This window comes from Ambystoma mexicanum, chromosome 6p (genome assembly GCF_040938575.1).
Source record: "Ambystoma mexicanum isolate Mex_15411 chromosome 6p, UKY_AmexF1_1, whole genome shotgun sequence".
In the NCBI taxonomy this organism is placed as follows: Eukaryota; Metazoa; Chordata; class Amphibia; order Caudata; family Ambystomatidae; genus Ambystoma; species Ambystoma mexicanum.
In genome coordinates this window covers 1,412,899,551-1,412,924,287 of record NC_090935.1, presented here as the reverse complement: position 1 = coordinate 1,412,924,287, position 24,737 = coordinate 1,412,899,551, and the positions used below count along the sequence as shown (strand labels likewise).

General features: G+C 48.7%; 1 protein-coding gene across 1 annotated transcript in view; it reads right to left on the bottom strand.

The window, feature by feature from the left end:
- The window catches only part of IGFBP7 (insulin like growth factor binding protein 7), a 205,971-nt gene extending 181,512 nt beyond the window's left edge, over positions 1 to 24,459 (bottom strand). The window contains exon 1 of the mRNA XM_069626113.1: positions 23,910 to 24,459. Within this exon, the coding sequence (XP_069482214.1) occupies positions 23,910 to 24,336 (427 nt within the window). The 5' untranslated portion in view covers positions 24,337 to 24,459. The remainder of the gene's footprint in view (positions 1 to 23,909) is intronic.
- Between the last annotated feature and the right edge of the window lie 278 nt (positions 24,460 to 24,737).

Here is a 24,737-nt window from a genome sequence, read left to right as displayed (position 1 = left end):
CTGCTTCCGGAACCCTCAGGAAATGGAAGTATGGTGTTCCAGAGTCCAGCCCGGTTCTGCTGCTGGAAGTCTCAGTCGATGGAACTATGGCTTGTTAGAGTGCAGACCGGTTCTGCTTCCGGATGCATCAGGAAATGAAAGTATGGCTTGCCATAGTCCAGACCGGTTCTGATGCTGGAAGCCTCAGGAAATGAAAGAATGGCTTGCCAGAGTTCAGACCGGTTCTGCTTCCAGAAGCCTCCAGAAATGGAAGTATGGCTTGCCAGAGTCCAGACTGGTTCTGCTGCCGGAAGCCTCAGGAAATGGAAGTATGGCTTGCCATAGTCCAGACCGGTTCTGATGCCGGAAGCCTCAGGAAATGAAAGAATGGCTTGCCAGAGTCCAGACCGATTCTGCTTCCAGAATCCTCAGGAGATGAGCACCAACTTCTCACTTATGATTTTCGGATTAACATATAGAATAATAGGAAAATCATACAAGATCCTGTTGTGCTATCAGGTCGCCTGGATATCTTTTTAATTACTGTAAGGACATGGACCGAATTTTGGAAACTATTTATTGTGGTTAGAGAGAAATCAAACAATATATGGAACAAAAATTCCAAAACCATTCTGTGGAAAAGCAGAGGGGGTAGAAACTGATTTTGAGGGCATATAAACAACACATCTCTGCTCCGGGTCCCTAAATGTGCACTTGTACCTGAGTGGGCAAGATTCTGCTCTATGCAAGTGTTTAAATAAATAACCAGGGAGTTTAATCCTGGAGACTGTGAAGCCCCTGTCCTGTTCACGTGGACCTGGGGCCTTCAGTTTTTGGCTCCCCAGAGGTCTGGGACTATAACCTCCATTAGCCCCAGCCAGCATAGTCAATGATGAGGAATCATGAGCATTGTAGTCCAAAACATCTGCAGGGCCGCAGATTGCAGACTCCCGGCATAGGACAACTGCTGTCTGGGATTGTGCCACATTTTTACAGCCACTATTTCGCTGCTCTCATTTCTGCATCCACATTGTAAACAGTGTGAGCCGGGGCCAAGAATGTGGCAGGTGAGGGGAGAGAGAGGGGTTTTTGAGAGGGGAAGGGAGTAGCATGGCGGCTATGTGGGTGTCCTCCATGAGCGCATATTAAAAATGAGCTTGGAGTCACATGGCTGTCCCCTCCTAAAGGACACCCACTCAAAAAGAAGAGAACGCGAGGCACCATCATGAGAGCAGGAGAATACTCTAGCTTGGGGGTGCATGGAGAGGAAGAGCAGACAGGGCGATGAGTGCAGAAAAATGCATGGGGAAGTGGGGCAGGGAAGCCAGCAGGAGGGCCATCATGGTGCCGACGAGAAAGGCACTCCAAAGAACAGGTAAGGATAAAGGGCGGGAGCAGAAAGAGGGATCGTGGAGCCATGTAGCACAGAAACAGGACCTGTGAAATCGAGACCCCCATCTGTCTGTTCTAACCTGGACTTCATGCCCACGCCGGATTGATGCAAAGAAGAACAAGACCGTGAAAACTTCAGCTAGTTCCTACCAGTTAGCAGAGTGATGACCCCATAGACCCATACCTCTACAAATATGCCAGAGTGGTTCCTGCATGCCAACTGCTGGCATGTGTTGATAAAACCAAAAGAGACCAAGGAGAAGCAAAGGGGGAGGTTGTAACCCTTCAGGCAATGGTCCAGGCCTACTCACTAGTGCTGAGCAACACTGCATACCAAAGTGGCTGGTAGTAGGATCGCTAGAGCCGGATGTAAAGAAACCCAACACTGCAGCAAGTGGGACACGGAGGGTAGTCTACAATCTTAATCTTGCCCCTGCCCCGCTATTCCTGCTGGATGGACTGAAAGAGGTGCACCCTGAAGCTCGCCCAAACAGTGCCTGAAGGGCAGACATCACCTGATATCTCTTTGTGCCTGCTGAATTTAGTGGGTGTATCAAAGCCAGTCCTTCAGACATGGGCGACCATCAAACAGTGTCATAACCTTCTAAAGAGGCAGGCTTGAGGCCGAAGAAAAGAACTTTGAAATGGCAGCGTTCCTGCCGGAACAGCAATCAAAGGAAGTTCTGATGTGGGGACCTGAGGAATGAGAAGATAACGATTCTTCTAGACCAAGGAACAGAGACATGCTTGCTTGTCAATCCAATGATCTGCCTTGTCAAGCCCATCATCTGCCGCCAATCCAAAACTTGCACCAGCATAAAATGGAAATTAAAAAAAACCTATGGAAACCACAGCTAGGGCTTGTTTAGGTGCCCGTGTGGCTCATGCTTGGGGAGTGGAACACCTGAGCAACTGAAATGGAGGTGGCAGACAGGAGAAAGAGGACAGAGGCTTTTGCTTAGGTCAGGGCAAGCAGACACACTAACAAGCACTCATATGCCCTCTTCAAAGGAGAGAGACTGTCCAAAAAAAGGGAAATTTAAGGAGACCGGATCATTGAGAACCATATTCCCCTCTTTCTTGCACCTGAGGCCACCTCTGACACCTGCAGAACAGCTGAACAATCCCATCCTGCAGAAAGAAGCCATGCATGTCCCAGAGGGAAATTGAAGACACAACTATTCCCTCAGTGCTGAGTCCACACCACAGGAGTGATGCCGCCGGGAGACTCATTTGCACGGTGGCCAACAGATCCAGACGCATAGGTTGGGCAGGGACCAAATCTGTCAGGATAGGATCCACCCTCTCCTTCTCCAGGTCAGCCCATTCTCTCAAACTCCCACCCCAAATAACGCCCGGAGGGTTTCCTGTAAGGCAGTAAAGATTACCCGCCATGTCTCTAAGGACGTAGCGTCCCATAGGACGAAGAGGAATTCTCCACGCACTTCCCATGGCTGTGATAAAGATTCTGAAGTGTTTGTCTCAAAGCCACATGGTTAATAGTTACCTTGGCTGCGCTGAAGGCTTTTATTCAGCTCAGCAAAGCTATCTATTAACCTTGTGGCTTTGAGGCAAACACTTAAGTCAACTTCCATTTAGGTACATGTAGCTGAAGAGAGTTAGGGGGGGATGCAAGCCTGGCGGATTAGTCATACATGCAAGGAGAGCGTGTTCGGTGATCCGTACCTTATGCGCATTCCTCTCAGGTTTGGCGCGCTCTTGCGCACCGCGGGCCTGCTGAATGGATAATCAAGTACAAAACATTTTAACAGAGTTGCATGCAACTGGTGCACTGAACAATAAACTCTGTTGGACGGCCACCGAAGGAATTTAAAAGTGAAATCTGAATAAGGACGAAATATGAAAACTTATATGACTATTAAGCTATTAGCAAACACCTGGATTTGAACACTTGTAAAACCCTGTCGCTGGTAGCCGAGAACGGTGCATCTGTGCACAACAGGCCTGGCTGGGAAACTAAATCAGGACAGGAAGGGGAATTGTTATTTTATATTTAGCTGCGTCACAGGGGGGGTGCAGGATGTCTGCAAGAGAGCAACACCGCAGTACTCAGAGAACAAGAGGATGTTTGACTTTTTAAGCGTGGGCTTTCAAAATAAATGGGCCTTCTGGGACCCTGTTGGGTAGGTCAACCGAATAGGCTACGTCACAAAGGGAAGGAAACAGCGAGGAGCTTCTGACAACACTATTATGTCTCTCAAACATTCAGTTAAAAAATCCAAAGGCTACTCCTGCTGATGGCAGAGATTAGCGGAGCTCCTCTGCCATTTCTGGCAACGCGGAACGGGCCAATTTCTTATGCTCGTGACATGGGGCATTGGCCTCATGGCCGAGATATCCTCTCTTCTAAGGCGAAACAGCTGGATTCCTTTCCCATCATTCATCCACAAAAATAATCGCCAACAGGTCCCAGGTTTATGTTTCTATAGAAGCATGATACACGTTTTGGTAAATATGACGTAGCCCCTGGCCCAATTAGGGACCTCTAGGACGCAGTGGCGTCAATTGAAATCAATAATAGGGGGAGAAAGCTGGGGAGGCAAAAATGCATGGTGGGGCGGGGTAGTGGCACATAAAACAAGGGTCAATAGGCCAACCTGGTTTAAGCAAACCTATATTTTACCAATCTGGTTAAAAAAACGTGTCAACAAGCATGTTCAGAGTAAGTTTAATACAATAAATGTTTTGCATCAAGTTAATATACATCCTAAAAAGTTACTCCTGTTCAACAGTTGCAAAAATGCCCCTGCACTCAGCAAGAGACTGCATTATTTTGCTTCAAGCTGACATCACTCCCAGCACAGCTTCAATAATGTGTAGTTCGAGGTGGTATTTAGCAGAAGAGATTTCTCTGCCGGCTCAGCTTTAAATAATAGCTAGTGAAAAATAGTCAGTTTAACAGAAGAGATATCCCTCATACCTCAGTTTCAAATCATAGTCAAGGACAGTCTGTTTAACAGATTAAATATCACATAAATGCGCTAAGTACAGTGAGAAAGGAGGCAACTGCTCCCTTGGTTCTTTTGCAATGGTTGCAGGAATCTCACTTTGCCCCAGTAGAATTGTTCACAGGTTTGAGTTTCTGGTTGTACACCCCATTGGTGGGGCATAACAATGTCCCCCAAATTTGTCAGTGTGACAGAGCGTAGCGAGGGAGCCCGAACCAATTAAGAGGTTTTGGGGGGCTTTCCACCCAGAGATTAAAAAAAAAAAAAATTTGCTTAAAATTGTGCAGAAAAATTGGGTAAAATAGCAAACAGTTTGCAATTGGTTTCATACTGTAACACATGAAAAAGTCTAATAGATGGAAGTCACCAACAGTGCAGAGGAGCATTTCCCCAACACATATTCACACACATTCAGGTTGCTTTTGCCCACATTTATGCCAATATAAAAACATTTTCACACTGGCTGTGCCCATACATTTCCATGCTGGCTGCACCAATATACACCGGTATTCCCATTTAAGCTCATATTCATGTTTGCTTTACGCATAATGCCAGTAAATATACTGTAAGAAATCATGTCCATGCTTGTTCTGCCAAAATACGGCAGTATCCCCACATAAGAAACATACTCCAGTTGGCTTTACCATTAAAAATGCCCTGCTACAGTATGAACATAGGCGCAAACTGGCTGCATTAAAATGCCATTCTAGCTATATAATAAAATGTATCATGCTTGCTCTATCAAAGATACCTAATACAAAATGACATGCAACACTAAGAAATTGCTAGACTGGCTGCACCAAAATGCCAGTCCAGCCACATAATTACACTTATCATGCTTGCTTTATCATAGATGCCCAGTAAAAAAGGCCGTGCCTGCCCTCTGGTTCCCCCAGCACCCCGCGCACACACAATGTGATTATGTGTGCATGCAAGGTGCTGGGGGGCCCAAGGAGTAGGCATGGTATTTTTTACTTGACATCTATCATAGATGGCCAGTAAAAAAAGAAATACCATGCTTGGCCCCCTGGCTCTCCCCAGCGCATCGCACAGGGAGCTGATTTTGACTGATGCACATCCCCCCTCCTGCCAAAATAAGTTCCAGGTACCAGTACAAACACATATGCACACACATTCAAACAACCTTCACACGCAGCATGCAGTTGCTCATTCACACGCAAATCCATCATCATACACTCACTCATTACACATAACACAAGCATACACACATACATACATACACACATTTAAATTAACATACCTTCTGCACCGGTCCTGATGGTCCCCTCCCAGTGCTCCACCTTCTGCATAGCATGAACAGGAAGCAGGAAGCAAAGAGCCCTTCCTGGCTCGTGCACATGGACACAAAAGCTGGAGCGCTGATGACGAAGTAGCCCGCTCTGTTTGTATGTGCTAGGAGGCACAATAGCACTTCCCATCCCACATACAAACATGCAGTTCCTCGGCTAGCATTCCCAATGGTCCATAGTCCCTTCTCCATTTCCATGGCGGCTGGTGAAAAAAGGGATGGAACCCAGGGACCCAGTGCTCAGGTATGTCTTACCCAGGCAGGTAACGACTCGGCGAGGGGCAATCAGATCGTTTGTAACAATCGGATTGTCCCTCACCGGGTACTATTTACAGCTAAGGGCACTACATCCTGCTGTGCAGGCAGGGTTCGAGCAGACATGGGCATGACTAACTTTATGCATGTCTACATAATATTACATTTTCTCTGCACATTATTCCAGTAATATCGATAATATTACTGGAAAAATGGGCAAAGACAGCGTGAGTGTTCTTTACAGGCCTCCCCGGACCCTTACTTTGTGATGACTCAAGTGGAGAGACTCTGTTCACTCGTCAGTCATGGATTGTGTGTGATTGTGAAAGTAGATGTGAACAGATAGTCATTCATGGCGGATGAGATGGAATTAGTTACATAATTATAATTCTAATTGTTCTTGTATAACATGCTTAATACCAGAGATTGTTTCTAAGCGCGGATCGAGATTCGAACCTGTGTTGCGCCGCGTGGTCTTGCTTTCAAGATGAACGCGTTGGCCCTGAGCTATCCCCCTCCGCTCCTATGGGAAAATGTCCCCCTTGAAAAAACTTGCCAGGTAGGCGATTTTCTTCCCTTCACCATATTCTAGGGGGTAAAATGTTCTATTCTAACTCCAGCCCTAGAATATTTGGGGACAGTGCTTGATTTTCATGGGAGTGCAAATTTGGGGAAATGTTGGCACCTGGTGACCTTTTCCCGGTGACTTTATCACTGGATACTGTTGGAATGCTGATCAGAAAGTGGGAAAGTAGAACCTCTCGTGATGAGAAGCATTTTCCAGTGATGGGCATTGAGTTTCCATTGGAAGATGACACTAGAATGAGTCAGATCATGGTTGTGTTGTGGATCCGAGAGACGTGTCCTTAAAGTCTGGAGGTTTCACTGTCAGCTGACATTTCGAAAGGACCCCCGGCCTTCCTCTGGGAGATAGACTGAGGCTGTCAGAGGTGTCCGAGGTAAGAATTGCCTATGTAAAGATGCATGTGGGAGAGGAAGAAGGAAAGAGGAAGTAGGGAGAAAGGGGTGCACCAGCCTCTCAAGGAGCATGCATTGCTTTCAGGGTGAGTTCACTAGTGCGAGCTGTGTGTGAAGTAACGCGAAGTGCATGGTGTGGAAACTGTCACCTTGATGTGAAGGAGAACCAATCTGTCCGAATAAGAGAAACCTGCGCTGTCCCTGAGTCCCCAGGCCTTGTTCCGGGGCAGAGATTTTGTAAACATGCATTGCTTATTGTAGTGCTTCCAGACCTTTGTGCCAGTGCAGGAGTTTAGAAAAGTACGCCAGGCGGGTCCTTAACCTTTGGGATTAGGGCACAGCCAAAGGCATATCCAGAAGACCGCACCCATCAATCACTACTTCCTTCAGGCCTTTGTCCCCTTACCAATTGAGATGAAAATCGTTTAATAGTTAGGATGACCGAGACAAGATAAAACCTTTTTGTCAGCATAAGACGATATGGAAGGGGTCTGAAACCTGAACCCGATGCTCTCCAGGTGTCCTGGACTGCGACTCCCATAGTTCCTCACCATTGATTATGCTTGCTATGGTTATTGGGAATTGCAGTCAGAAACCCCCTGAAGAGCCAAAGGTTTCAGAGCCTTGATCTATGGTCAAAAAGACATACAGCTGGAGCCGTATGTTCAACCCAAAATACCCGTTTGAGAAGAACACTGTTCAGTGCCCAACTTGTGATGCCCCGACCATGGATTTGTGACAAAATCGCACCTATGCATGTGACGTAGAAGAGTAGAGTGTGTAAGTGCACAGAAGTTGATAGAACATTGAGGACCATGCAAATTAAAGCTGAGACGCCAGACCTAGGACACAGTCCAAAATCACAAACTACAAATGCACACATCTGTTCCAATGCACCTTCCTAAATGCACCTTATTGAGCCTGGATGAACAGAAGTGTTGGGTTGCAAGGGCTCCTGTCTGTCCTCTCGTGTCTCTCTGCCAAAAAAAGAGCACTGCAAATACTTGCATGTTTGCCAAGTGATCTGTCATTCTGTGCGTACACAGCATGAGTGCAATTGCATGTCGGTGTGTGTTCCTGGATATCAGCCAGGCAACCCCTTGACACGCAAAGAAAGATGGCGGGAGCAAAGAACGTTCATAGCCGCACGCAGGCCTATACCCCTACAAGATGGGTCGTTATTTGTAGGTCTCTGTGGCAGCGTGTGCTTTCGCGGCTCCCATGGCTATGTAGGAGCGCACACATTCGCCGGTCTGTGTTAACATCTTCATTTTGAGTGACCTCACGGATGTGTGGTTGATCACATATCTGAATGCTGCACATGTTTTTCTTCCCAGGCTCTTGTAACCCGTTTTTGAAACTGCATACATAACTTTGCATTAAGACCTATATAAGTTCAATAGTAACACATTTAAGGGCCTGATTCGTGACATTTTACGCACTGTGCAAAGTGCCTTATCACTGCTGCAAAGTGCCTTTGCACTGCCAACAAACACCCTGATTCACGGAGCAGTGCAAAGTGTATTTTCTCAGTGCATAGAAAAATGGTCTAGAAGCAGGTGACGGGACCTGATGTTGTTGTACCCCAACGGAGTTTTTGCGAGTGACTGTCATGAGTGACTATCACGAGAGTCGGCACATGCCACTGGAACGGCCTGTCGACATTTTATTTCTAACTTTTGTGCATACAGTCCATTTTAGAGCCACAGCCCTCTGGGGACACTGTTTGGGCAGCAAATGGTTAACTCCACAGTGTATTCAATATGTGAAAGAATATTTTTTGTCAAAGCAAACCATATATTGTATAATCTAGCTAGTGTCACAACTACTGCTCTATTCGACAAAACACTGACCAGGGCTAATTTTCTTCACCACAAATAAATGTGCGTGGACAGGCAACAAAGATAGACCTATTAACACAGGCACATTCCAGGAACATTCCTGAAATGCAATATCCTATAATTACATTTTTTTTGTAATCCTTGCCATTAAAAATCCCATGCCTACCACTAAAACAAATCTGGAAATTGCATGCCGACGGCAAAACAAAAAAAAAGTTCAGAAGTTCTCCTAGCAGTTCTGACAGTAAAGAATGTGTGAACTCCTAGACAAGACTGATATCAGCCCAGGGGCTAAAGGAGTAACTGCAGACATATGATAACTGTGAATCCGATTGATACATGCTTTTCCTGGACAATATCCAAAACGATATTCACAATTCTGTTTGCATTATTTCACAATACCACATTAGCATGTCACTTCCTGGCTCTGTATACATCATTAGCCTAATCCTTTGCACACTAAAGCATACATTGACTTTTGGACTTACTGCACAAAATTACCCAGACTCGCTTTAAGTGGACACAGTCGCTTTAATGTGACAGGCCACAGCTCACAAAAGCACGCTAACCTGGCTCCCTGGCCTTACAGACTAAGAGATCCTTTTTAACAATCGCCAAAATCAATAAATAAACAATTTAAATTCCCCCCTTCCTGTCCCTTGCTCCCTCCCCTCCCCTTAAATTCTTCTAAACCTTCATTCCTGCTTTCTCCCATCTTCTACCTGAGGCCACGCCCCTTCTTCTTCAATACCTCTTCCCCCTCTTTGTACCCCCGAGGTAGCCCGTTCGTGCAAACAGCACCACCCCCTTCCTTTACTGCGCTAGTACCCAATTGTGCTTCCCCCAACCCTCCTCCAAAGGGCCATGTCCCCGGCACTTCCATAACACCCTTTTCCTCCACCAAACTCCCCTCAACACCAATCTCCTCAAACCTGTTCTATGACCGGCAGCCAGGCTGACCTGCCACATCAGCAACAATGAACACCATAACATAATATTGCCCATCCTACTGCCTCAGCCTCTTACACGAAACCACCAACCCCCCTAAAAACCACCTCTCGCCTTTCTCAAACTTGAAAATTAAAATAGGGGGAACAAAACAAAAACCCAGGCCCCCCAAAATTACAAAAAGAGGGCAGGAGGGTGTAGACAAACTCTACGTCTCCAACGATCACTTGCTCCCGAACCTTCCCTGCCCCCATATATACTCCTGGGATGGCGCTCTATGTTCAGGCCAGCTTGCTGACGTGTGCAGTGCCCAAAACCACCCCGGCGGGAAACACTTGCGTGTTCCCCCCGGATTTCCCCTTTGGGTTTAGTGCACAAAATTACACAGACTCGCTTTAAGTGGAAAAGGTTGCTTTAATGTGACAGGCCACAGCTCACAATTACACACTAACGTGGTTCCCTGAAAGTGAAGTTTACACACCCACGCCCCATTTGGAGGCTTTGTGGGAGCTTCTCCTCCAAAGAAAATTTGAAATAATGAGTTGAAATGACTCATTTCATAACACAATTCTGAGGAGAGGTTTTACTAGGAAACATGTTATTAACAGAGTGTTCTGAAATGAAACACAGGTCATTTCAATACTTCTCATGCCACACTACACAGAAATATGTCACTGGAGCAAATCATGTATCTTTTCATCAGAAAAGTGTGCACCCAACAGAAACTGAATGCACAGTAGACTAATATGTGTGGCACATCACTGTAGTAGACATTAGAAATGACAACAGCTTCACCCATTATCTCAAGACACATAATTACAGCCATATTGTGTCTAGAGATATCATGAACACCAATATTCTTGTGCCAGTTTGTAAAGTAGAAATTAAAATTGGCAGACCTTTCAGAAAGAATTGTTAATATATACAAGGGTGCTGCCACATTCCTAGTGACTTCCAAAGTATGTCCGAAGGTTAATTAAATAATGCAGAGTGCTATCCTTAATGTTGAAGTGTTGATCAAAAGTTCACATGTGATGCTGTCAGGATGCTCACCATACCAATCTGCATGTGATGCTAATGAAACATACCATGCTAACCTTGAATAAGCCAGAGGTCAGCTCATTTAGCAGTCTTTTCGTTTAACTATTTCCATGGCAATTTCCAAATGGCCAAGTCAGTTTGAAACTGCCACAATTAATCAATCACAGGTTGTCATGCCTCTGTCAACACTATCATCCAGATTTTGCCCCAGTTGGCCACATTGTCATGCTAGTCGTCCTACTGCCCACAAAAGACAATTATACCTCTAAGGAATTGACATGCCAATGTCAACAGTGCCATGCCAGTGGCGTCCATGTTAAGCACATTATCATGCTAGTTTTTTCATTGCTCTGAGAAAATGTCCTTGTAAAATTCGGGTCTGACCACACCATTTTCACATCACCACCGTAAACCAGCCTATTCCAGTTTCAGGCTGTCCCATTGCAATTCAAGTTGACCCACAAGATTCCCCCATGCTATTAAAGCGTTGATTTACCCCTTCCACACAACCCACAAAAGATTTATTTTGCCTCATTTGGGTTTTCTCCCGGGCTCTGACCCATGCCACTTTCATGTCGCCCCAAATCATTGTCCTATTCCACTTTCAAATGGCCCCATAAATTCCCTATTCTACCTTCACGTTGGCTCCAGAATTGGCCTATGCCACTATCATATTGCTCAAATAACCTTCTCATGCCACTTTCACTCTGCCATAGAATTTGGGCGGCCCATTGCTGTTGTGTCGTCCCTGACACTGGGCGCAAGCACACATGGACTTGTGTGTGAAAGTTCCAGTTAGACCAAGAGGAGAGCCACTCAGCACTGAGTGACTCCCATCATCCCACTTTGCCCCGCCTAGTGCCTAGGGCAGGTGTGCCCCTCTCCATCCCCAGTCTGTGAGAGGTAGGAGCAAGGTTGGGTTAAGGAATACCTTCCCTGTTATTGGGTGCAATTTTAGGCCCACAAGGCAGTGAGTCAAGTTGCTGATGCCATCGCCTGGCAGAGCATGGGCTCTGACACATGTGTCAGTGGTGGAGATGCAATGAACGACAACCTGGCCCCTGATACATGGGCAGCACAGTGCATACATGTGGGGAGTAGGAGGCTTTCCATTTGCAACAAGTGTGCCTGCAGATGTTTTGAACAGGCAAACACAGCACCTTAACTCAGGTTTCATTAAAGGGGGAGTGCCAGGCAGACACCTGCTCCTTAATAATTTGCAGGGCACCGAGGTCCAGGTTGTTAAAAAAAACTGATTTTAACATCAAAGGGAAGCCCTATTGATGGGGCTGCCTTGGTGGGATGCTTTCCATTGCCCTCTGCTGGGTGGGACAGGGTTTGGTGGATTTCACTACCCCCTGCACCATGTGAATGCTTCCACCTATTTCTCCTGAATGATACCGGGTCAGAAGCTTTCCACCCATCTCTTTAAGCTGGCAGAAAGTGGGATGGCATTTGATACTCTCTGCCGGCTGGAGAGAGTGGGCTTTCCTCCACTTATCTTTTCTAGGTGGAAGGGAATGGGGGTGGCATCTGCCTTGGGTGTGTGTGGAATATCTTCACTTACTTGTTTGTGATAGTCTTACGTGGCATGATTTTCCCTATCTTGCCCAAGGGGTTTTCAGAGTGGGGTGGCATCCACTACCTTCTATTTAGTGAGAATAGTTTGGCTCACATTATCATCTTCTAGTCCAAGTCCCAGCACAACTTCTTTACACCCTGGAAGGAAGAAGGTCCACTGTTTGCGCACTTTCAGAGTCCCTTACATGTGTTGCTTGTGTTCTGTGATGCTCTAACCATTTCCCCCGGTGAGTTCCATCCAGAGCTCACCCGGGACACAATTCGTATGTGTTTGAAGCCCTTTGAGGACAATTATGCCCCCCAAAGTGGAGGGCTACCAGTAAGGTGCTCCTTTAATTCCCTGGGTCAATAACCTGACCCAGATGGTTGTACTGGGTCTAGCTGGCGGCAGTGTACTTTAACACACTAGCTGCAGGAGTTGCAGCCATTTTGGCTCACATGGAGCCTTTTTCTTCCTAGGGACTCTCAAAATGGAATCTCTAGTTCTTGTGAAATCCAGTAGCTGGGCAACTTTCTTGTCTTTGTGTGATTGAGTGGGGGCTGGGAAAGACCAGTTAGGGTCTTTTTTCTGAGGTGAGTTCCAGCCAGAAGCTCACGAAGGACTGTGTGGGTGTCTGTCTGGGATTCCTTGGATACCCATCTGCTAAATTTGCCTTGGAGAATGCCAACAAAGGTTTGTGCGTTGTGGGTAGCACTGATTTGTTGGCTGCCAAATGGTTAAATGGAGTTAGATCAGAATGCAGGGTGACCTCTACCCTCCTGTTTGGCATATGACCTGACCCTCGGATCAAGGAACTTCATCAACCGCTGACCTGAAGACGAAGCCAAAAGCTCTGCATCAGCATATTTTGAAAATCAAGAATCAGGTCTGTGCAGCCCCGCCTCTCTGACAACCAGAAGGAACTGTGTTTGGTGCTCCAAAGAAAGCCAGGGAAGGGATTCATGTAATTATATATGTGCTGGACTCAATTACCTGGCATTTAAGAGCCTAATTCTATCATATTGTGATGCTATAGAACACCTTATTTATCACATCACACCAGACAATGGTCAGTCTTCACCACTCACTCTCCAAAGCTTTATTCACTCAGGTGTAACATTTCAACACCCTTTATTAATAAGTCACGTTTCTTATGCAGTTATTTTATCTTTGCCTTTTTTTCTTTGTACCATTCCTTGGAAGTTTATGTTCAGACCAGGTTAGGCAGGTTATTCTCAGCAGCGTACTCAGTCTGACAGTTTCCTAGACAAAAGGATAGCAAGTCTATTATCTCGGCTTTGAAGACCTCACACTCTTAAAAATCATGCCCAGAGAAATCGTCGAGAGTGTTTCAGTCCTGCACTTATTCTACTAAACAGAATTCTTTTGTGGCCTTCATCAGGATGAAACATTATCTAAAAACAGTTCACATCGCTTTGGCAATTACAAATGTGCTCCTGTTGGGTCTATCTCTGGTGGGGTGCACGTAGCTGCAGGGTGGAAAGGGGAGGAATTAGAGTATACTACGAGCTTCACTGCAATTCCTTACAGGCAGATCCTATTCACGGTGGAGAGAGTATCCTATTTGAGATCTACTGATTCCTTTTGAGAATGCACTCACCAATTCAGATTCTGAGAGAATCTCCAGACCAGGGCATCGTTGTGCTCCTCTGTATAGATCTTCACTTATAAATGCCTGACCCTGCAAGCTATGACCAATGAGTAGTACCTGGATTGTACACTTGAAAGCCACTGGAATGAACATCTAGCCAGATGCCTTTATATTATTATAACGTGCCTCCGTACACATTACTTGGTTAAAAAGGCTCCTTGTGCTGAGACAATGAGAGAACTTTCATGTTCTCTTCACATGGGCCGTAACTTCTGTGTCAGGTTGCCATCAGAGTGGAGGGTGCCAAATCTGTGACCTAATAGGCAACTCGCATGGTCCTTGGGCCCAGAAAAAAGTGACTGGAAAATAAAATACTGTGACTCTGTTGATATTAGGGGCTCCGGTACTTTCTTTAGATGTGTGTGAGCACCATGCAGTACGTGTGTGTGGGGGAACCCGTGTATAATCCTCAGGGAAGGAATTGTGCCAGAAGAAGACAGAGCGGTGCTCCTGCGAAAACTGTCTTGATGGAGCACCATAGACACGAGGCCAAAGTCCTCCAAGTTGAGGAAGCTCTCTGCCCCTCACCATGAGGAAAATGCCACGAGCAGAGGGCCTTAACAGCACTTCTGGCATATTGCCACTCAGCTGCATCCATAGAGCAGACACAGTGCTTATATGTGTGCAGCTGAACCGTGATATGCAACAACTTCACAGATTGCACCTCAAAGTTGCTCTTTGCTCATCAGTCCAATCCTGTATGTATGTCTCATGCTTTGCACACATTTTACTGTCAGAGTGACTAGTCTGACAGAGGAAATGAGCACCATACCAAGCGTGCATTGCATGTTCATAAGGAATGAACCTTTGAATTACTACCACCGACATGTTTGATAAATTGGTGTTAGTTCTTATGTTCCCAAAATGCACTTTGGTTTTATGCAAAGCAGTCTGAATCTTATATTCAGGACACGTACATCATTCAGCACTTAAGTCAGCCCTGTGTACCGCCCACACCACTGGAAATCCTGCCACAAACGCTACTCCACCCGCACAAATGGGGGTGGGATTCCCCCAGTACATTTTGTCCATTTCCAGCACTGATTAACTTCACAAACCAACCCAACCACACTTTTCAGGTGAATGTTCTCCGTACGATCCTCCCTGTCTACCTGGCATGGATGCATCAACTCTCCCCTATCTCAAAATCCCCATCCCTTATCATCTCTGTTTCTTTCAACTTATTCAAAATTGTTCTCCACATAGCATTCAAAACCACTGACCACTCCATGCGTGGGAGCTTTTAGAGCTTTCATACACACTCAACAGAGCCAACGTTTGAAACCCGATTCTCCATCGCCTCAAAGTTTACACGTTCTTCCTCGAACCCCTCAACCTGGCCAGTTCAAATCCACCAACTAGCAAAGGCTTGTTTATTCACTGCTTTCATGCCCGTCAATTAACCAGGGCTCATGCAATTTCCCCTTTGCTGGCCGTGCACTCAATTCAATTCTTTCCATAAGCCCCTCATTTGCTCAGGTTCTTGAGGTAATGCTTGTAAAATTGTAGCCTGTACAATGGCTCAACAATAGCCTCACCCACTCACTCTAGAGAACATTGAAATTGCCCTTTTACACCGAATGACATGCTTCCTATTCCCTTCACCACCATTGCCATAGCTGAATGTCACCACGCCGTGCTCTGGAGGAGACAAGATGGTGGAACACTGTTGTTTCTACATTCATGGAAGGAATTTTATTAAGCCTTCTTATATGTGACTCCCATGAACCAGCACCCAGGACTGTGCTGGCTACGGCTGATGGGAGATGTAGTCCAAAATATCTAGAGAGCCAAAGGTTGCTTGCAGACCACTGTCCTAATGTATCTTCCTTCCTCCGTCTCCATTGTGGTCTTAGGTACTAGACATGCAAGCACCTCATCTGCACCTCTCTTTCTTTGTGAGGCACCATGGAGGCTCCTCTGGGTGCCAACCTGGAGCATTAGAGATCTTTTGTGATGGGACTAGAACTCTCAGGATAGAACAATGGACGGGTTACTTTTTCCCTGCATGGGGAAAGGATGTGGATAAATGATGGCAGCTTGCCCTGAATGCGCCTGGCCTGTTTTCCTATTCAAATAAACAACATTTATCATAACAAACTCTCTAAAGCAGAGGTATCCAAATTGTGGGGTGCGACCCACCCCGCCCCCCGCCGGGTGGTTTGGGTGCTGCAGGACTCCAGCCTGAAATTAGATTTGTTTTGTAAAGGAAAGAAAAAGCTAGCATGTGATGGGACATGCACATTTGTGCATATACCTTCCTACCATGGTCCCTGCCACACATGCCCAGTGCCACGGGGCCAGGCTTAGAGTCAGTGGGAGTGGCTGACCCAGGAAATAGACACCCTGGAAGCACGCTCTCCTTCCCTTTCTAGAGAGCGTGCTTCCATGGTGTTTGTATCCAGTCGTAGGAGCGAAAGGGGACAGGGTTATATGAGGCAAGGAGGGAGGCCCTGGGGTTGTTTGTGGAAAGGGTACGGGTCTTTTGGATTGCTTTTGGAGCAGGTGGGGGAGCCCTGGGGTTGTTTTTGGAGTGGGTGGGTGGGGTTCTGCAGTTATTTTTTGAGCGTGTTGGGTTGCCCTCTGGTTGTTTTTGGAGTGGGTGGGGGGCTCTGTGATTGTTTTTGGAGCAGGTGAGGGAGACACTGGGATGTTTTATAGTGGATGGGGAGCACTGGGGCTGTTTTTGGAGCAGAGAGGGGCCCTGGGATTGTTTTTGGAATGGGTGGAGGGGTCTTGGGGTTGTTTTGGAGAGCATGAGGCCCTGGAACTATGCAGGGTGTGGGTTAGGGGAGCCCAGGGACTATGCAGGGAGTGGGTTAGGGAGGAACGGAGCAGGGGGAGCCCTGGGCAGGGGTGTCTCGTCCATAATGGATGAAGGACATCGACCCAGTGGCCCTTTCACCCGTTATGGAGGAGCCGAGGAGCCAGACCAATGAAACACTGAGCGCTTCCTCTGATGCTTTTTACAGCTGAGGTGGCACTCCTGGGCTGGCTGAACTGTGAAAGACAAACACTGTTTCCCTTTGACAGTTCAGTTCCCCAGCAGCATATGCTCAATGAGCCATGCAAGGCTGGGAGTGTTTTGCTTCGCCAGCCTTGCATAGCACATTGGAAATGCTGGCTGGGGAACTGCATATCTGTATGTGCGAGGGGGAGCTCCTGCGCCTCCTTGCACATACAGAGAGAGCAGGCTGCAGTGTGGCATTTCAGCAACCATGCTCATGCCCCTGCACGCATCTGCAGTAACTTGGAAGCTTTTACTTCCCGATTCCTGTTCATGATGCAGGAATGGAGTGCTGGGGAGGAAATTTCAGGACCGGGGCAGAAGGTACGTTTATGTTTGTTTATTTTGTATTTAAATATTTGTATGGATGCATGGGTGGCGGGGGTGGGTGGGTTGTACAACAAAGGCATTTTAAAAATGCCTTTGTTGCACAACCCCCCTACACACCTGCCAAAATTAACTCTCCTTCGGAGGTGCTGTGGATCCCAGGGGACAAAGATGGTATATTTTTACTGGACATCTATTATAGATGTCCATTAAAAAAAATACCATGCCTGCCCCTTCGTCCCCCCCAACACCTTGCATACACACACATAATCATGTTGTGTGAGTGTGTTAGGCGCTGTGGGGCCCAGGGACAGGGATGATATCCTTTTACTGGACATCTATCAGATGTCCTGTAAAAAATGCCATGCCTGCCCCTTGGGCCCCCCAGCACCAATTGCAAACTGTTTGGCTTTTTACCCAATGTTTTTAAGTATGATCTAACATGTTACATTTTAACCCATTATAAATTCCCAGGGGGAGAATCCCCCGAACTCTCTTGATTGGTTCAGCCTCCTGTGGTATGCTCGATCGCTATGGCATATTTGGGGGAAATATTTATGCCCCTCCACTTTAAAAATTCACCCGCCGCCACTGGCCCTGGGACTGAACTGTGCTGGGAGCGGGTTGGGGGGGAAAAAAGGGGTGGATAAGTAGGTGGGGTGGGGGGAGCCCATGGACTGTGGTGGGAGCACGGGGGGGCATGGGATAATGTTGGGAGCAGGGTGGGAGCAAGGTGGGGAGAGCCCAGGGTCTGTGGTGGGCTGGGGAGATACCAGGTACTGGGCTAGGAGTGGGATGAGGGAGCCCAGAGACTGTGATGGGAGCAGGTGGGGGAGCCCAGGGACTATACTGGGAGTAGGGTGCAGTGACGGCTCCCAATAGGTCATAGCCATTTGTATTTACTGTCCATTTGGCATTTGGGGTGGGAGGGGCAGCCTGCCCACATTTTTCCATGGGGGGGCCCAGGCCAAAAGCGTTTGAAGACCCCTGCTCTAGAGTGTGGCTCTTCAGTTCAAACCTTCAGTTCGGAGTTGTAGAGTTGTAATGGGAATACGGTTCCCTGTGACCGGTTGAATTCACCGCCATTATGATATGATATGGCATTTGTAACACGCCTATACACAAGTGTTTCAAGGCGCAACGAGGCAGGGAGGGGGGACAAAGGGAAGACAGACAGCAATCTTACTAGGCCAGGTGTCATTCAGATCGTGCAAGTGCATGGGCAGAGGGGAAGGGAAAGTGCAAGGGGAAAGGGAGAGGGGAAAGTGCAGTACAGGGGTAGTAGAATAACAAGATAAATAATAAAGACCAGCTGGTGGCAAGTGCAAGGTAAGTGCAGACAAGTGCTGGGAAGGGGGGCTGTAGGAATACAGAGACAGTCCCGCAGTTCAGGGGTTGCCAGGGAGGCAGTGCAAGGGGAGAGTGGCTGGGCCAGGGACCGAGATCGGTGTGAGTGGCCCAGTTGCAGATTCAGTGCAGTTTCAGTCAGGAATTTAGCAGGGAAGAGGGGGAGAGAAAGCAGAAGCAAAGAGGAAGGTTTTGAGGTGCTTCCGGAACCAGAGATGGTTCTCCTCATGTTTCAGGGTGGCAGGAAGGCTGTTCCAGAGGGAGGCCCCTGCCGCAGAGAGATCTACCCCCAACTCGTTTCTTGGAGAAGCGGCTGACCCTGAGGGAGTTGAAGGCGGATGAGCGAAGAGCTCGAGAAGGAAGATATTTAGGGAGAGAGAGTTTAAGGTATTTTGGCCCCAGGCCCAAGAAGGCCTTGTGGGACAATGCAGAGGGTTTTGAACTTAATCCTCGGAGCCACTGGGAGCCAGTGCAGAGAGTTCAGTCCTGGAGAGAAACGGTCCCTGGGATTGAGACCAAGGACAAGTCTCGCAGTCCTGTTCTGGATGAGTTGCAGAGGGCGGAGAGTAGAGGCAGGCAGATTTAGATAGAGGCTGTTACAGTAGTCTAGCTTAGAGAGAACCAGGGCTCTGGAGACAGTGAGCTTCTGGGGGAAGGAGCGGAAAGGAAGAATACCTCTGAGGAGGTGCAGCTGGTAGTGTGACTTCTTAGAGACGTCAGATATGTGAGGAGAGAAGGAGAGTGTGGAGTCGAAGATGACCCCGATGTTTTTTGCCTTGCAGATAGGAGCAGGAAGAGGGCCAAGAGAGGCCGGCCAGAGAGCTGCAGGGAAGGAGGGAGTGGGTGTGCCGATGAGTAGAATCTCAGTCTTACTGGCATTAAGGCAGAGGTCATTGGCGGCACTCCATTCCTGGATAGCAGACAGACAGAGATGAGGGAAGGAGAGGAGGAGGCCGAGGGTAGCCTGAAAATGAGCTGGGTATCATCCACATAGCACTGAAAGTTGGGGCAGAGAGCGGCGATGCGGTGGGCAAGGAGTGCCAGATATTGGTTGAACAGCTAGGGAGAAAGTTTAGATCCCTGGGGTACACCACAGGTAGAGAAAAAGATGTCAGAGAGGAAGGACCCCAGTTGGACCTGGGAGGGTCGATTGGAGAGGAAAGAGGTCAGCCACGCTAGAGCCTGACCAGTGATACCGAGGTTATCACAGAGACGGTTGAGCAGGATGGCATGGTTGACAGTATCAAAGGCAGAAGAGAGATCGAGCAAAATGAGAACACACGGAGTGTTAGAGTCAAGGTTGGAGAGCAGGTCTTCACGGATGTTCAGGAGAGCAGTTTCCGTGCTTCTGGCAGCTCTGAAGCCAGACTGATGGTCATAAAGACAACCAAGAGATTCAGCACGGAGATTAAGCTGGGAGATGGCCAGTTTCTCCAGGAGCTTGCCCAGGAAGGGAGTGATGGAGATTGGGCAATAGTTAGCCGGGCAGGAGGGGTCGGAAGAGGGTTTCTTAAGAAGAGGGTGCACAAGGGAGTGCTTAAGGGGGATGGGAAGACTCCAGAGGTGAAGGAGTGATTGCAGAAGGCAGCCAGGGCAGGAGCCAGGGAGTTGATGTGGTCCTTGATAGTTTTGGAGGAACAGGGGTGAACCTGTTTTGACGAGACTTTCAGAGATCAGACTTGTCTAAAAACCTTGTCAGCAGAGAAAAGAGGAAAGGTAGAGAAGGAGGCAGGAGGGGTGGCTGCAGAAGGGCCAGAGGAAGAGCAGGGAATAGAGGGAGGGAGGTGATAGGAGGACAGGATGTCCTGAGTTTTTGAAATGAAGTGAGAAGCGAGTGCCGTGCAGGGGGCCTGGGAGGGGACAGGAGAGGTAGAGACTGCAGCAGGGTTGGCCAGTTCCTTGCAGATTTTAAAGAGTTCAGCCGAGTTGTTAGATGCCACAGAGATGCGGGCTTGGATAAGGGCTCTCTTCTTGGTAAGAACAGAGAGCCGGTATTGCCTTTGGAGCAGGTGGCAGGCCAGTTTGTCAGAGGATGAACATGAAGCACGCCATTTCCTCTCTGCCACCCTGCACTTGCGTTTTAGGGTGACGAGATCCGAGTCATACCAGGTGTTACATTTGGCTTTGGGCTTCAGGCGGATTCTCATGACAGGGGCAAGGATATGAAGAGTATCAGATATAGCAGAGTGGAGAGTGGAGAGGGCTGTGACAGGGTGGGAGTCAGCCGAAGGGGTTGGGTGGATGAGAAGGTGGCAGCGAAAGCCTCAACTGACACGCGCTTCATGGGTCGGATGACCGAGAAGGAGGGTGGCAGTGATGAAGGTGGCTTTGCCTGAGGGGTAGGGAGGGTGAGATGGGAGGATAGGAGAAAGTGAGCACTCCAGGAGAGAGGAGTGGAGAGAGGGACAGAGAGGGGAAGGTCAGAAGAGATCATATCATCAAGAGTGTGCCCTGCAGAATAAGTCGGCCCAGACGGGAGAATAGAGAGTGAGAGAGAGTCGCAGAGGTCGCAAAAGTGTCCAGAGGGGGGACAGGAGGCATCCAGGTGGATGTTAAAGTCTCCAAGAAAGAGGAGTTGAGTGGTTGAGGACAAGAGTGAGGAGGAGAGGTCCGCCCACTCAGAGAGGAAGGAGGAAATTTGACCGGGTGGCCGATAGATAGTAGCCCCAGTAAGGGAATGGCTAGGAGAGAGAGAGAGTTGGCAGGCAAGGCATTCAAAAGAGGAGTAGGTCTGCGTAGGAGTGACAGTGGCAGGAATCCACTCAGGGAAGATAAGGGCAACACCCCCACCAGCACGGTTGGGCCTGGGCACGGAGAGGATATTGTAGCTGTCAGGTAGGAGTGTGTCAAAGCTGGTGACAGAGCTGGTTGTGAACCATGTCTCAGTGAGACTGAGGACATCAAGGTCCAGTTCCTCAAGAAGGCGACAGATATCAGAGGAATGTTTGACAGCGGAGCGAGAGTTAAGAGTGGCAATGTGGAGAAGGTTGCCATCCTTGAATGACTTACGGGGAGGGGTACAGATCAGAGGTACGCCCTGCGGATGAGAAGAAGGAGCACGAGCAGGGGCAGGGAGGGAGGGGGAAGGCAAGGTAGCCGAGAACAGAAGAGGGGGGACAGCAGGAGAGGAAAGGAAGTTGATGAGGCGTGGCAAGCATCTATCAAAGAGGTGAAGGTTGGCCTGAGGGCCTTGGACCAAGACGGTCCCATTAGAGTAGACATTAATGATGGCCTTAAAGGAGTGGAAGGAGGCCAAGAGGACATCCCAACGGGTGCCACCATTAATGGGAGAAGAGGAGAAAGGAGAGAGCACAGAGACCATATGAAGGGTCCATAGTTCAGGTGAAGGCACGAAAAAGAGGATGTCGGTGAGAGTTTCCTTGGAGGAGGCACTAGTGTAGGTGTCAGCGATAGGGAGGCCTGGGTTGGAGACCAGGATGTCCTTTTTAAACGTTTTCCTACCAGATTTAGTGAGGAGAGCAGGATAGTCAATGGAGAAGCAGTTAGAGAAGATAGGCGAGATAGAGAGCACCTTAGAATAGGAGTGAGAGGAGGGGAGAAGACAGACAAGAGCAAGCAGACAACATAGCGAGCGGCAAAGCAGTAGTGCAGTAGGACGAACTCTCAGGGTTAAAGATCTCACAGTGCTCACTATAGAACCAGGGAGAAGCCACCTAAGATTGGGAATCCTGAGAGGGGAGGAAAGGCCTTGTTTACCACAGTGCAAGAAAAGAACAGTAAGTATTGGCACAATGCGTAATTAAGTGACATGGGTGTAGGAGGGGTGGGCCGGGAGAGCAGGTGGAGCTACCAATGATGATAACTGGCACCTGGCGTCCCCTGCGGACACCTGCAGACACAACAGGAGCCGCAACCGTAGGAGCTGCCCTTTGCCTAAGGGGCCCTTAGCCGAGGAGGCCCTTAGCCGAGGGGGCTGCCGGGCAGGGGGGCTGCCCAGGAGGATCAGCTTTAAAGCAGAAGGAGGAGATGAAAGGGAGGCGGTGTTCAGCAAGGGAGAGGAGGACCAGGAAGTGGCTGCAGGGGGAGGGGGCGGGGGCAGTACAACGCGCTCGGAACGCGAACAATAAAATTATTTTTAAAAAAAATAGAAACAACTCACTGGAGGCCCACGGGACCTGGCAGGGCTTTGCCTGTAGTCAGGGCACACAGGGCTACCGGCGACTGCTCGCACCCGCTCCGCTCTTCAAAAAAGAAACCTTGGAAAGTCAGGCTAGCCTTGCACCCGTACGTACCTGTTGCGAATGTCCAAAATGGGGGCCTCTGTTGAATATCAATATGCAACTTCACGCAACAACAACGACGTTCACTTTTCTGAGGCTTTGTGTGTGTAATGCAACACTTCCGAAATGTGAGTGCTAAGTGTGAGTACATTTTAAAGCCCCTGTGGCATGAATTGAATACAATCACGCTGGGACCTTTGAACTACCAGACCTTGTGGAGAAAATGTGTTTACTAAAATACAACTATCTGTGATGAATTGGGTAATTGGCTCTCGGGAGGTGGGGGGCGGTTGACATAAACTGGATATAGTCAAGGATTTCAGATTTGCGAATCTCCTATTTCTGGGAAGTCCGGAAGTCGGTATCCCCCACGCGCTGTAGACCTGGGGACGCCGTAGGCAGCCTGTGAGAGGAGGAATTAGGAGCAACGACACGAAAAATCCACTTTCCAGAGCAACTATTACTGCGGAACTGTACCATATTCAAGCGTGTGTTAAGAAAAAGCACTCGTGTGCCTCATAATTGAGGTTCGTTGTAGAGGGAGTGTGGGGGGGTGGTGTAGGAGAGGAGTATAGTGTTGACTGGCGAATAAGAAGGTGGAGAAGCTAAGGTTCTTTCAGAGAGAGACATCAAGGGAGGGACAGAGTCTAAAAGCTGCCATTCTAAGAACAAGCAGGAGCGTGCACTCATTTGCTGAAGGGGACCCTGGAAAAGCGGAAAGCTGAAAGAGGGGGAGGACTTTAGAGGGGGGGGGGGTGCAGTTAGTTCATGGTGGGGGGTACAGTACATAGGATGAGAGTTCAATAAGATCAGGGAAAAATCAAAGCTGCCGTGGCAATGACTAGTAATGTAGAGAAAAGGGAAACATGTTGGAGTAGAGACGGGTAGAGACTCTCTTGAAGAGGGCTGTTGATGTAGAGATTATCAGAGGAACAGACCAATGGCAGCAGGGATGGGTAGAAGAGGACAGCGTGGCTTAGATGAGCAGAATGATGCGAGGGGCAACTGGTAGGTTTTTCGCGGCCCGGTGCCCCCGTCTCACCTTGCTGGCACTCGCCCTTGCTCAGCTGGCTGATGGCCTCCTCGCCGCGCCCCCTAGCGGCAGCGCTGGCCGCCTGCAGTTGGCAGCCGCTGGAGTAGGTGATGCCGTCGCTGCCGCACACCGGGTGCCGGCTCTTGCACACGCACATCCCCGCAGGTGCGGGGCCCTTCCTCCTCTTGCGGATCTTAAGGCACTCGGTGCCGGACCCGCACGCCCCAGCCGGCCCGCACGCCTCGCCCTCTCCAGGGGCGCAGAGCTGGCAGCAGTCGCAGGTGTCCGGTACCGTGCCCAGTGGGCAGCCCCCCGCTGGCAGCGCGGGACACAGGGCCGGCTGGCAAGGGGCGCAGCTGCGAAGCTTCTCCGAGGTGGAGCGGAGCAGGAGCACAGGGGAGAGGAGCAGCAGGAGCGGCAACAGGTGTAGCAACATGGCTTCAGGAGCGGATAGACAATCTGTTCGCGGACTCCCTCTTTAGAACAGGCAGAAGGGGGCACAAATCACAAGTCTGCTGCACTGCTAAGCACGCACTCCTCAGACTGACCCCCGTCTATAACACACTCTGGAAACCACACCTCCTGCTCCTTTCAGCCCTCCTGCCCGCCCCCTCACTCCCTTCAGCTGCAGACAGGGGAGCCCCCCCCTTCCACAGAGGAAAAGTTGATTCCTGTCCGTCTCTTCTCAATATTGCAGGTGAAATTTAAAACATTACATTCCTCACGTATTTTACCCCCGGAGTGTCGAGGGCACTCCGCACCGAGAGATTTCCCTTACATTTCTGCCTTCCCGCGCGCCCGCCCTTGGGCTAATTTCAGGTTACTCAATCTACTTGC